The following is a 13,093-nucleotide window of genomic DNA, read 5'->3' as shown; positions in this document are numbered from 1 at the left end:
AACAAATCAATGGAAGAAAGGGAAGGAGACAGAGGTACAATTCCAGCATGGGGAGCACTACTGTAAGAAGGGAAAGCCGAATCGTCTTAACCAGATAAGACAAGCCCTCCAAAGAAGGAAGAGTAGACGAAAGAGTAGAAATTCTGCAATGCTCCCTCTTCTTGTAAAACATCTTCCACCAAAACTTAGGCCAGGCACAACATTCTGGGCAGGGATTAGTAACAGTACAAAAATTAGATCAGCACCTACTGCATGTCATATGGGGATCTGTAATTGTAGCAGCCAAAATCCTGGAGCATGGAAAACCATGAACACCAGGGCACATGTTGACAAGGCTGTGAAGACTCTGAAAACTCCATGACAAAGCACAAACACACATACAGACACAACTGACAATGCAAAGAATCTCAGGAAAACAATGCAACAGGCTTGGAAGGAAAGCAAAAGTGTCTACTCTCCAAGGCAGTCAGAGAAAGACTAACGCATCACAAGCTTCTGTGCTTAGTCGACGACCAGCTTCCACTTCGTATACATGAGTTGCCAGATCTCACAGATTCCTTGCTGTACAATCTTTGATTGTTTAAACCAGTTTCCAGCTGGCACAAGAAGATTTATCTTATTGTTAAGACCAAGGGTTTGTTCCGCACATGAACAAATTGTTTATGTGCACATTCATCTTCCATGGCAAAATCATTAATGGAATGGAAGCATTTGAATCAACTACTGTATATAGAGTATTTTCCACTCAGCTTACACAGCCTTTAACCAGGCATTGGGTATGAGCAAAAATTTTTTTTTTTTTAATTCACATGGAAACATATCTATATAAAAAAAAACTATTTTCATTCAACATTTATTGGCTTTAGATTCACTGAATATCTGAGTAACAAAATTCTCTTTTATTTACAATTTATAATTGTCTTTTATTATAAAAAAAATTAAAGGTGAGGTTTGACTTTTACTTCACATGCTTCGAAAAAAATAATAAGAAACTGGAATCCCAGCAGCAATACACAATTAAAAATATTCATAATAATTCAACATACATCCAAGTCAAACTTATTCTCCAGAGAACACTTTGAATATTTTCCCTCTGTTTAAACCACTGAACTCATGCTGTCCCTCTATGTTCAAATACGTTATCAAAGGTTCCAGTTCTTTTGGAAATTTTTGTGACAAAAAAAACTCTGTGGCAGTGATTTCAAAAGCATACCGTTCCACATGTGCATTCAAAGCTGGAATAACCATAATCATCTGTCCTAACCTCAGTAACTCGCCATACTTTTGATGATATGCTGGACAGCTTTGCAGCATGGATAGAATTTTAAGTGGAGAATCATTTTCATTTTCATGAAATAAATTCTGTAACTGCTGCAACTGTTCTAAGCCCTTGCCATTTCCAAGGCTAGGCATAAATGCTGAAAAAACTGACTCAAATTCTTTGACAGAAATGTCTCTCATCTCTTTTGACAAGATGTCAATGTATGGAAATTTTGTCAATGTCTGTGACTGTTTTGTTAAAATTGCTTGGCAAATAAACATATCTATAACAGTTACAACTAAATTCTCTTTCTCATCATGTATTCCTTTGGCCCCTTTCTTTTTAACTCTTTTGTTAGTAACTATAGTAGTTCGAAGTTTTCTAAGATCTTCAAGACAATATGGAGAGTCAACATCTTCAACAATTTCACTCAACTTTGGGAGAAAAAAAAGTGTTTCAATCAATGGGCTGTCCTTCCTCATGCTTAATCTTTGGAAGTCTAATCCTTGAAAACCATGAATACTAGAAAACTGGTGTAACATTCTATCAAGATAAACTACATTAGTTAATATGTTATACAACAGACCTTCCACTCTCAAAGCCTTGTATACTTCAGAAACACCAAAGCTTTCCATTAAATGGAGTTGTTTCATTCTGGGTGGAAATGCTGTCAAGTGACAAAGTGTTAAAACAGCTTCTAGATGCAGAAATATATCCTGCAAGCATTCTGTTTTACTCAACCACATGAGGAGGGTATCCACTGAACATAAACGGTTTGCAACATTGACTGCAAGAATTGCTTTTTTTATGAATTCCTTGGGTGGATCTATTACATCTGAGAAGGAAACCATACGTGACATATCAAGGCCTCTATACTGCAAATATGCCAAAATGGGCAATTTCTCTTCAGTTTTTTGTATAAAATTACTGAAATAATGTTCAACTACTTCATTTTGTGGGGTTAACCACCTCAGTATCATGAAGTTCATTTTACCAAATGCAATTACAGAAAAATATGGACTTGCAAATAAAGACTCCAGATTCTCTTCTTCTATTACCACAGCAAGGTTCTGCACAAAAAGAGGGATTAATGATGTATTTTGAGGTATTTGATCACTGGAAAAAACAGATACCCAGTGGAAAAAATCCTCTATACTTTTAATCTTGAATATTTCATTTTTTATAAGGCAGTAAAATTCTTCACAAACTTTTAATGTCAATGCTTGTTCTTCCTTTGCTATAATATGGAACTTTTTTTTAGCGTGTAACCTCAGTTTAGCAGCAACACTGAATTTATCATTTACATTGTGGAACTGAAGTACTTCATGATACTCTTGGAAATTAAAACCCCACTGGCAAAGTTCACATATAAGCTTGTTTGATTTCTTATATTGTACCCAAGGAAAAACAGTTTTCCAGCTTGAAAGACACTCCTGGATGTCTGGGATAACATCAATACTAACTTCTGTGCTGTTCCCATTCCCCTTTGGAAGATGAAACAAAGAGGATGGAGATTTGTTATGGGATGAAACCAACTCAGAATTCTGCATAAAAGGTATATTACTTTCATTTTCTAGATTCACTTGTACCAAGGATAAATTTGATTTAAAACTACTACTTTGATCATCTAAATGTACCTCATCTGCCAATGATTTGACATCTGATATGACCAGTCCAATATTTATATCATCATCACTATCTAACACAACAGTTCCTTTGTCAGTCATTATACTGAATGCACTAAAATGGTAATGATGTTTCACTGAGCAAATCTTAGTTATACATTTAAAGTATCTTCATTTGGGAAGACAATGCTGGTTGTTATGTCTCTCAATTCCTGGAAAGAATATAAATATTTTGGTAAATAAGGTGTAAATTCTAAAATGGGATAAGCAACCACATACTGAACAATATAGTGTACTCCAAATTAAGGTTTTAGAATCAAATCCTTGCCTTGTAACCCTCACTCAACAGAAAGGCTTGTTACCTACTTTGGGTTAGACCTTGCTGCCTTATCTGATTTTGCCTCACCTTGCATGCCTTTCTTTTCAGGTCTCGTTTCACTGTCTTTCACATGGAAAACTCGATTCTCTGAAATAAGAAAAAAATATATATAATTATAAAATAATATTCAAATGTTCTTACTTCTTTAATGCAAGATGCTTGTAAAAGGACGTTATGCTAACAATCCAATGCCAATTCACGACTGAAATGTGCAAAGCAGTATTTCTATGGGAAGCCCTTAATTGCCAAACCTTTCAACATGTTTTCCTACTAACCAGAGATATTTACAAATATATAAGGGTTCAAATGAAAGAGACCTGAATAACTCAATAGACTTAGTTTTTGAAATCACAACTTTTTCCAAGCAATTTGTATTTTTCTTCATAACTTTTTCCAAACCATTTGTATTTTTCTTAGTATAAAAAGTAGAGCTTGGTATGCAGAAGTATTCCTCAGAGCAAGCTGGAATTGGCTGTCAAAATTTGCTAACAAGGAAATGAGAGAGAGAGAGAGAGAGAGAGAGAGAGAGAGAGAGAGAGAGAGAGAGAGAGAGAGAGAGAGAGAGAGAGAGAGAGAGAGAGAGAGAATGGTTGAAGTGAGATTAAGATGAAAAATGGAATTTTCATTATAAAATAAAATTTTATTGCATACTTACCAAACAATTATACAGCTGTAGGTTCCCTACAAATGGCAGACAATAGATTCAAAACTTACGTGGTGCCGCCACCATCGCTGATGTAGGTGACGTCGTCTCCCTCCACTCAAGGGAGCTACAGGTACAACTGCCCAGGTAACATCAATTTGTTCTGCCCAGCCATCCACCTGTGGGGAGGAGGGAGGGCTTTGATTAATAATAGTTTGGTAAGTATGCAATAAAATTTTATTTTATAATGAAAATTCCATTTTATTGCAGTCTTACCAAACAATTATACAGCTGATTATCCATTGCAAGGATGGGGGGCTGTGGATGTAAGTTTTAATTAAAAAATAACATAATTCTTGAAAAAATAGCCAAAAGCACTGTTAGTGCCTGTTGTACCTTACCTTGTAAGAGAGCTGCTGCAGGAGAATACTGCCTCTGGTCGGTGTTCATCTTACGTAGTAGAAGGTTTGGAGTATGACCAATGGGAATGAATGAATGAATTTATAATATTTGTGGCCATTTGCCATGCGCCGGAGCCAAAGGCCATTCAGCACATATATATCGACGGGATATATTTACTAATACAAGATACACTTATATAATTAAATCAAATTATTAAAATCAAATTCATATTAAAATACTCAATTAAATATCATAAAACAAATGGATTTCCTTAAGAAATTTAAAAATCTCCTCTGTGGGAGCACCCTCTCCTAAAATATCTGACAAAGGTTTGTTGGTGAAACCAAACCGACGTCTATGATTAAAATAAAAAGGGGACAGTCAACACATATGCCTCACTGTAATGCCAACATTACAATTGGAGCATTGAGGAACCTGCTTCTCTGCTCCACTAGTTAAAAGATACCTGTGTGTTAAAAACGTATGCCCTATACGCAGGCGTGTTAAAACTATACTAGATCTTCTATCCATCCCAACAGAAGGTGACCAGGGATGAACAGAAGGTCTGATCGATTTCAGCTTTAAATTACTATTTAAGTTGGACCAGTGATTCTGCCACTTAGTCCTACAAAATGATTTAATAAAAATTTTAAAATCTTCACAGGGAACCCTCACAGAGTGGGAAGCCCAGGAGGAAGTTGCCTGCTTAGCGGCTGTATCAGCCAGATCGTTACCACGAATTCCCACATGCGAGGGAACCCAACAAAACTTCACACTGATGTGTTTTCGAGAATGCAGGAGGACCAGCTAATCCTGCACCTCTTGAACAAGTTGATTAGATGGCATCAACTTCTGGAGTGCAGCTAGGGAACTCTGGGAATCACAATAAATAATATATGAGTCCCCAGTGCTACCTGTACTAAAAATACATTTCAAAACGCTAAAAATAGCATAGATCTCAGCATTAAAAATTGAGAACTTAATAGGGAGGCTTTTTTTAATTGTTCTCTCACCGACGATGACAAAACATCCAACTCCATTTGCTGATTTTGACCCATCTGTATATACAGCAATCGAGTTCCTAAGCTCAGAAACATGGGCCAAGAAGCTACTTTTAAGCTGAACACTTGAGCTGATTTTTTTCTTGTCTCTAACTTGGCAAATATTTAAAGGAGGTCTACAACAAGGAGGGAATTTAGAAAATGTAGTTTCCATAACCAGTGGAGGATATGACCAATGGGTGCCTCTACATGGAGTGGAAGATCCTCGTAGTCATGGTGTTCACCGCTGACTCAATGAAGATACAACAAAATATTGCCCTTGCCCTGGGCTAAGACCAGAAATAACCAACATGAAAACAACTGTCACCTACACCAAAATAAAAACCTTTACCCACCAAAACCAAAATGAAAATGACTGGTGGGTACTCCAGGTACACTGTACCCCCGGACTTCCCTTTAACTCGTCAACCTTAATACAAGGCGAAACATAGGGTAACAGAGGGAGCAACCCCTATGTCGTTTCTCCCAACACCAAGCCAGCTACCGAAAGTGGACCGAGAGACTTACAATCTTCGAACACTGTCTCGATTTCTTTCAAATAATGCGTAGCGAACACAGATTTAGACCTCCAAAAGGTACTTTGGAGGAGGATGGAGGATAGCGGATAGCGACAAGTTGTGTCGAAAAGCGAGGGAAGTCGCTACTGCTCGAACTTCGTGCGCTTTCACTCTCAGTAAAGGAAACACTGCGTCGTTAGCTTGAGTGTGTGCTTCGACAATTAATTCTCTCAGAAAAAAGGAGATAGCGTTTTATGAGAGAGAACACCACAAACGATTTGATTGACCTCTAATTTTCTCCGTTCTGCGGAGGTAATATCTTAATGCCCGCACGGGACATAAGAGCCGTTCTTCTTCTTCCTAGCCTATCAAGTCTGTCAGGTTCTTGAGAACGAAGTTACGTGGCCAAGGATTAGAAGGGTTCTCATTTTTCGCGAGAAAATTGAGCTCCACGGAGCAAACTGCGTCGCCTTGAGAAAATCCCCCCTCTTTGTCCATCGCATGTAACTCGCTAACTCGTCTAGCTGATGCCAAAGCAACTAAAAATAATGTCTTATGGGTGAGATTCCTCATAGACGAAGAAAGTAGCGGTTCCAAGGGAGGACCCGAAAGCCGTTTAAGAACTATATCGAGATTACATGCTATCGAGCCCTTTGGCGATTTGGAAGTCTCGAACGATTTAATTAGATCGGAAAGATCACTATTCGTGGATAGGTCTAGTCCTCTGTTTGAAAACTGAAGCCAGCATCGCTCTGTATCCCCTAATAGTCGAAGGCACTAAACGCTTAACATCCCTTAAGAATAGAAGGAAATCAGCTATTTTGTTCACAGATGTTTCAGAAGAAGAGACTTTAGTTTGTCTACACCATTTTTGAAACACCCCCATTTAGACTGGTATAGTCTGTTATAAGAATCTCTTCTGCAGTTCGCGATAGCTTCTGCAGCTCGTCTCGAAAAACCTTTCACTCTGACGAGACTCCTGACAGTCTGAATCCTGTCAGTGCCAGAGCGGATAATCCTTGGTGGATCTTGCAAAGTGCGGTTGTCTGAGTAGACATCTCTTTAACAAAGAAGTCTGGGGAAATCTACGAGCAAGTTGAGGAGATCCGGGAACCATTCTTTCCTTGGCCAGAATGGAGCGACTAGTGTCAGGGAAACTTTTTCGTGAAATGACACTTTGTTCAGCACCTGTCTTATTAGGCCGAACGGGGGAAAGGCGCATAGTTCCAGGCCCGACCAGTCTAGTAACATTGCGTCGACTGACCATGCAAGAGGGTCCGGGACTGGAGAGCAAAACAGCAGCAGGCGGTTGTTCCTCGAAGTTGCAAATAAGTCTATCATCAGCTTTCCCCAGATTTTCCATAGGTCTAGGCAGACCTTCGCATCGAGAGTCCATTCCAACGGCAGTACTTGGTGACAGCAACTTAGTTCGTCCGCCAACACGTTCATTTTCCCTTGAACAAATTGAGGGATCAGCGAAACTTGAAATTTTTCTGCCCACAGAAGCAGATCTTTTGCAAGGTTGTAGAGGGTGAAGGAGCGCATTCCCCCTTGTTTCCTGATGTAGGAAAGTGCTGTGGAGTTGTCTCCGTGAACTGCTACCACCTGTCCCGTCACAAGATGAGAGAATGCCTAAAGTCCCAGGTACACAGCTAATAGCTCACTCTCGTTGATATGAAGAGAGTGTTGAGTTTCCGACCATTCCCCTGACGCTTCGTTCTTCCCCAACAGGGCTCCCCAACCTGTGTCGGAGGCGTCTGAAAAGAACTGAAGGGTTGGGTGGAGCGGACGAAGCGAAAGACCCTCTACCAGTCTTGGTTTTGAAAGCCACCACGCTAAGTCCTCCTTGATTTCATCTGAAATCGAGAATACTGTCGAGTCCGGTTGAGTCTTCCTGCACCATGATGCCTTCAGGAAGAATTGTAGGGGCCTCATGTGCAGTCTTCCGAGTTTGACAAACTGTTCCACCGAAGCTAGTGTTCCTAACAGACTGGTCCAATGGTTGGCGGAAGAGGACTTGCAGTCCAGGAGGTCCTGTACTACTTCCAGACACGACTGGACTCTCTTTGGTAAAAGAAAAACCCGAAAAACTCGAGAGTTCAGAGTCATCCCCAAATAGAGAGTGCTCTGAGTCGGAATTAGCTGAGATTTCTCCTCGTTTATAAGAAGACCTAATGAGTGAATTAATGAAAGAGTCCTCTTGAAATCCTTCATACACTGACTTTCCGTAGAGGAGCAGAGTAGCCAGTTATCTAAGTAGAGCGACACTGATGCTCAGGAGGTGTAACCACTTTCCCAGCGGAGTCAGCACCCACGTAAATACTTGCGGTGCTGTTGAGAGGCCGAAGTAAAGAGCTTGAAACTGGTAGGTCTTGCCCATGAACACAAACCAAAGGTATTTCCTGAAGTCCTGGTAAATTAAGATGTGGAAGTATGCGTCCTGCATTTCAAGGGATACAATCCAGTCCCCTTGGCGAAGAGATTCCAACACCAAACGAGTCGTTTCCATATTGAATTTGGTCTTCTGAATGAACAAGTTCAGTGCGCTTACATCCAGTTTGGGCCTCCAGCCCCGATGACTTGGGGACTACGAACATACAGTTGTAAAACCCCGGGGATGGTCTGTCGCTTATCTCCTCTATGACCGCCTTCTGCACAAGAGTCTCTATTTCTCGAGTTAAGGCTACAAACTTCTCCGAGCCTGGAGAGTAGGTGGGCAATGCGATGGGAACATTGGATAGAGGCGGAGTGTCTTTGAAAGGAATGGAGTAACCGAACCAGAGAACTTGGGACATCCAGGGCTCTGCCCCTCTGCGACTCCATTCCTCCCAGAAGAGGCTTTGTCTGCCCCCTACCGGAGCATGAAGGATTGAAGGATCACTAGATTTAGTGACGGGTTTGGTAGAGAATTTGGTCGGGTGTCGTAAATTCGACCGAGGCCTGACGAACGGTCTAGACCTGCCCCCTCGAAAGGGTTTCTTCTGCAAGGGCGATTCCGAGATGGTAGGCGTCAGAGTCGAGGGTTTAACTGGCTTAGAAGACTAAGCAAGTAAGTCATTAGTAGACTTCTTTTCCAGTGCGGAAAGTGTCTTGGCCACTGTTTCTTCAGGGAACAGATGATTCTTGTCGAGAAAACAAAAGGGCGGAGTTCGGAGGTGAAGCGACTCCTCTCGAAACAAAGAACACCAGAGCTGCCTTTTCTTGAGAGTCCCAAATGCAAAGAGAGAGGCCAGCTCATCGCAACCATCCCGAACTGATTTGTCAGCACATGACAAAACCCCAAGCCAGTCCAATGCCAGGTCCTCCTGGAGAGTAGGGCAGTCCTCTATTTTTGTAGCGAGGGCTCAGATTGTCCAGTCCAAGAAGCTCATAATCTCCAGAATCTTGAAGATATTCTTTACCAAATGGTCCAATTTGGGTGATGTAAAGAATATTTTCACATAAGTGACTTACCAAACAATTACATTAGCTGTAAGCTGTACGCTTTCTTACCTGGCAGCGCTGCCATTGTTCGTGTAGGTGATACAGATCCCGCCCACTTTCGGGAATACCTGGTACTGCTGAGCTTAAGACTTCAATTCGTTTTCTGCCAGCCACAGGGTAACACCGGTGGTTTGTTGTGCAGTCGACTTTCGTCGCCATTGTGGATTTTTTCTTTTTGGTGATGTACAATTTCTTGGTTGGCTTTTTTTGCTTCATCAGTTAGCTACCTAGTTATTAATGATTTATTACGAAGATGTCTGATGCTAGTTCTTCTTCAGTTAGGTTTTGCAGCAGTGGTTGTAGGGGTCAGTGCTGTAGTTTAGATGAACAAGGTTGGAAGACTTTTCAAGCTCGTTTGGATAAGATGGACAAAGATAGGAAAAGGAAAGCAGCTCTTAGAGCGGGTAGTAAAACTAGAGTAGAGACAACTCCCGTGCCTTCAGAGGCAAACAAACCGTCACTATCTTCTCCACTTTTATTGAATATTTCTCCTATTGATAGTCCTCCAACTTCAATACCGATATGGACAAGAAATTTGAGCTCTTGGCAAAATCCGTTATGGATTTGGGTATGTCGTTTCGTGCGTTCGTAGAGAAGTCAAGTGAAAAGGCCAGTGTTAGGCCAAGTGTCAGTGTCAGTGTTGTGTCCGAGGAGGTGGCTGTCCGTTCCCCCATTCTCCTAGACGAAGGTCACTGTCATACTCCCCAGCTCCAGGGAGAAGACATACCGGAGGTCGAAGGGAGACTGGGGGAGTTTGCCCACGGTCAGTCGCCGACTCCGTCGACGTAGTCAACTCGCGAGTGTCCAGAAAACGTTGCTGGAGAGGCGTAGTTATCAGTGACGCGCAGTTGTCGTCTGACTCGGAAGTGCAGTCGATTGTGTGGAGTGATTTAGTGTCGCGTCCGTTGAAGAGACATGCCCAGCGTACGAGAGGGATGTCGCCACCTGTTAAGAAATATGATATTGTTATGATACAATAAAGTTTTATACGTACATACTTACCTGCAGATATATACTTAGCTTTAGACTCCGTCGTCCCGACAGAAATTCAAATTTCGCGGCACACACTACAGGTAGGTCAGGTGATCTACCGTCCCGCCGCTGGGTGGCAGGAATAGGAACCATTCCCGTTTTCTATCAGAATTTTTTCTCTACCACCTGTCTCCTGCGGAGAGGCTGGGTGGGCCATTAATCGTATATATCTGCAGGTAAGTATGTATAAAACTTTATTGTATCATAACAATATCATTTTTATACATTCAACTTACCTGCCAGATATATACTTAGCTGATTGGCACCCTCGGTGGTGGGTAAGAGACAGCTAAATACTGAGTAGACAGGTAAACAACATACGTTGTAGGTAATAAATAAATAAAACCTTGGTTCCTATCTGTTTAGACGGAGGGTTGACTACCTAGCTATTGCTTAGGAGTCTACTCCGTCTCAAGAGCCTCAGCGAGGATGTGACCTATGGCTAAGAGTTCTTGTAGGTCTGTCAATGGGGTCTTATCCACTTACTCAACAGAACCTAATGGCCTTTGTCAATGGGGTCCACTTATATGACAATACACCTATGCCTAGTGGCATAATTAAGGAGCACAACACCGATCCCAATCACCTGATCCTAACACGAGGGTTAGTGCTTAATTTGAAAAGAGTTATCCCCAAACTCCTTTCAAACAACCCCAAGAAAAAACATTACGTTAAATAAAATTAACTCACTAGTTAAGGATCAGTGTCGGCTCCCTCTCCCAGCAACGTATCCGCAGACACGTATAAACCAAGAGAGAAGGATCTCTCTTAGGTTAACTTGACATCCTTCGTGTAATGGGAAGTCAACACAGAGTTGCATCTCCCGTATGTGACAGCTAATATGTCCTTCATGACATATTGTTATGGAAAGAACAAGAATTCGCAAAAGCTCGCACTTCATGCGCTTTAATTCTCAGCTGTTTGAAGGAATCATCAAGTCACTTATGAAGTGCTTTAGAGATCGCACTTGTCTCAAAGAAGACCAGGGTGTTCTTTGACATGGATCTCTTCTGGATGAAGCCTGAAGCCTGTCTGGCGCTTCTAGCTCTTCCTTCGCATTAAGCCAGGCTGGCGCTTCTGGTGCATTGCGCCAGGCTAGTTCTTATGGAGCTTTTGGCGCATTGCGCCAGGCTGGCGCTTCTGGCGCACTGTACTAGGCTGGCGCTTTTTTGGTGCCTGGTGCCTGGCTGGCTCCTCCCCACTTGCTGGAGCTTCGAGCTTGGTAGAGTCTCGAGGCTGTTTGGCGATGTCCATCTCGGAAAATCTTATCTGTCTGAATTGCTCGCCTCTGGCGCATTTGCGCCAGGTTGGAGGCCCTCTCCTTCTCCGCATCAGACAATGACAGTGTCCCTTTGAACTGTCTGCCTCTGGCGTTTTTTCGCCTGTTTTGGCATTTGGCGCCTGGCTGGCGCTACTCTATCCGAAAGTCCTGAACAACCACAATAGTTTATTAGGAGACTGGAGAAGGGTGGAAGAAATTCTTCCACTTTGAGCTTTTGGCCTCTAGCCAGGGGAGGTGATTGTAGTCAGCTACATCCAGTAGACGATAGGATATCTAACAGTACGAGAGAGAAGAGTCTTCCTCTGAGGAGGATCCTTCATGAGTACTTCCGTTGCTAACAAGATCTCTTCTTACATGTTGATGAAGTTTCTCGTTGCAGAATCTTCCCTCTCCTTGCCCGAAGGAAGGGAAGGAGCCTGGAAGTCGAAGGAGACTCCGAGCTGAAATTGGGCGGACCCCTGATTTCTTAGCTTTTATTATATCCCTCTAAATACCTTCTGGGAAGCATTTCGAGCCCTCATCGCACCCCAAAGACTCTGTAGGCAAACGTTTAAACCATCTCTTCTTCTGTAGATGAAAATGTAAGTACCCTGTCTGGACAACGAGAAAACTATCTGAAAGCGTTGAGTCAGGAATAGAGGGTTTTAGTTCTTTTGCCAGACATACTATGCTGGCAAGAACCCATTGCCGAGTCTCCATTGAATCTGATGCGAGATTCCAATGCACAAAAAATTCACTTGTCTTCTTGGTAGTTTAGGGCCCAGAGAAACAAAGAATTCCTTCATAAAATTTCTTAAAGAAGTTTGATGAGGAGCAGTTCCATCTTGTCGGAAAATGGAATCTGTGGCCACGAAAAAATCCCATTCGAAGTACATGATATCCTACTCTTGTCGTATTGAGGTATCGTATAAGATCCCAAAGATCTTAATCCTCTGCTATCTCTAATTCCCCTTGTAGAGACAGAGTATAGCCTTTTACTGCGTTCTTTGATAGCAGATATATAGAGGAGATTCCTCCCTCTGAAAGGGAAGAAAAACCGCTATGAGGTTCACAGAGGTATCGGAAGAGGCCAGCTTCCTCATTCCATCTAGCACGATCTGCAGCAATTCTATTTCTTGGCTATGACTCATGTCATTTACCTTGAAAAAATCCTCTCATTCATGTCCACTTCCGGTCAGTCTGCACGTAGACAGACTCAGAGTGGAGAGGTTGTTAAGGTCCATTTATAATAGATACTGATAGAATATCCAGACTCTTGGAAAAGCCTTCCGAAACATGCTGTGAGAAGAACGTGACCTCCGTGAATCCAACCTCTCGAAGGCCAACATGGGGCGAAAAGCATCATCCTCTCTTCCTCTGACTCCATTAATTATCTTAAAATATCTGTTAGGGTTCCATATAATGGTATATATTGACATAGTATCTATA

At 41.9% G+C, this 13,093-nt stretch overlaps 1 protein-coding gene across 32 annotated transcripts in view; it reads right to left on the bottom strand.

The window, feature by feature from the left end:
- Positions 1-13,093, bottom strand: part of LOC135196233 (uncharacterized) — a 152,654-nt gene that overhangs the window by 92,790 nt on the left and 46,771 nt on the right. For 7 of the 32 annotated variants that reach the window (XM_064222891.1, XM_064222889.1, XM_064222880.1 and 4 more), the window contains exons 2-3: positions 3,253-3,352; positions 840-3,098 (exon numbers count right to left, since the gene is read on the bottom strand). In XM_064222891.1, the coding sequence (XP_064078961.1) occupies positions 1,060-2,988 (1,929 nt within the window). In that variant the 5' untranslated portion in view covers positions 2,989-3,098; positions 3,253-3,352 and the 3' untranslated portion in view covers positions 840-1,059. Of the gene's footprint in view, positions 1-839; positions 3,099-3,252; positions 3,353-3,979; positions 4,088-4,309; positions 4,329-13,093 lie in introns of those variants that run through there. The other 25 variants (XM_064222900.1, XM_064222897.1, XM_064222893.1 and 22 more) reach the window with 7 other exon arrangements.

This window comes from Macrobrachium nipponense, chromosome 17 (assembly GCF_015104395.2).
Source record: "Macrobrachium nipponense isolate FS-2020 chromosome 17, ASM1510439v2, whole genome shotgun sequence".
In the NCBI taxonomy this organism is placed as follows: Eukaryota; Metazoa; Arthropoda; class Malacostraca; order Decapoda; family Palaemonidae; genus Macrobrachium; species Macrobrachium nipponense.
The sequence above is the reverse complement of the archived record's forward strand: the minus strand, read 5'-3'. Positions and strand labels throughout refer to the sequence as shown.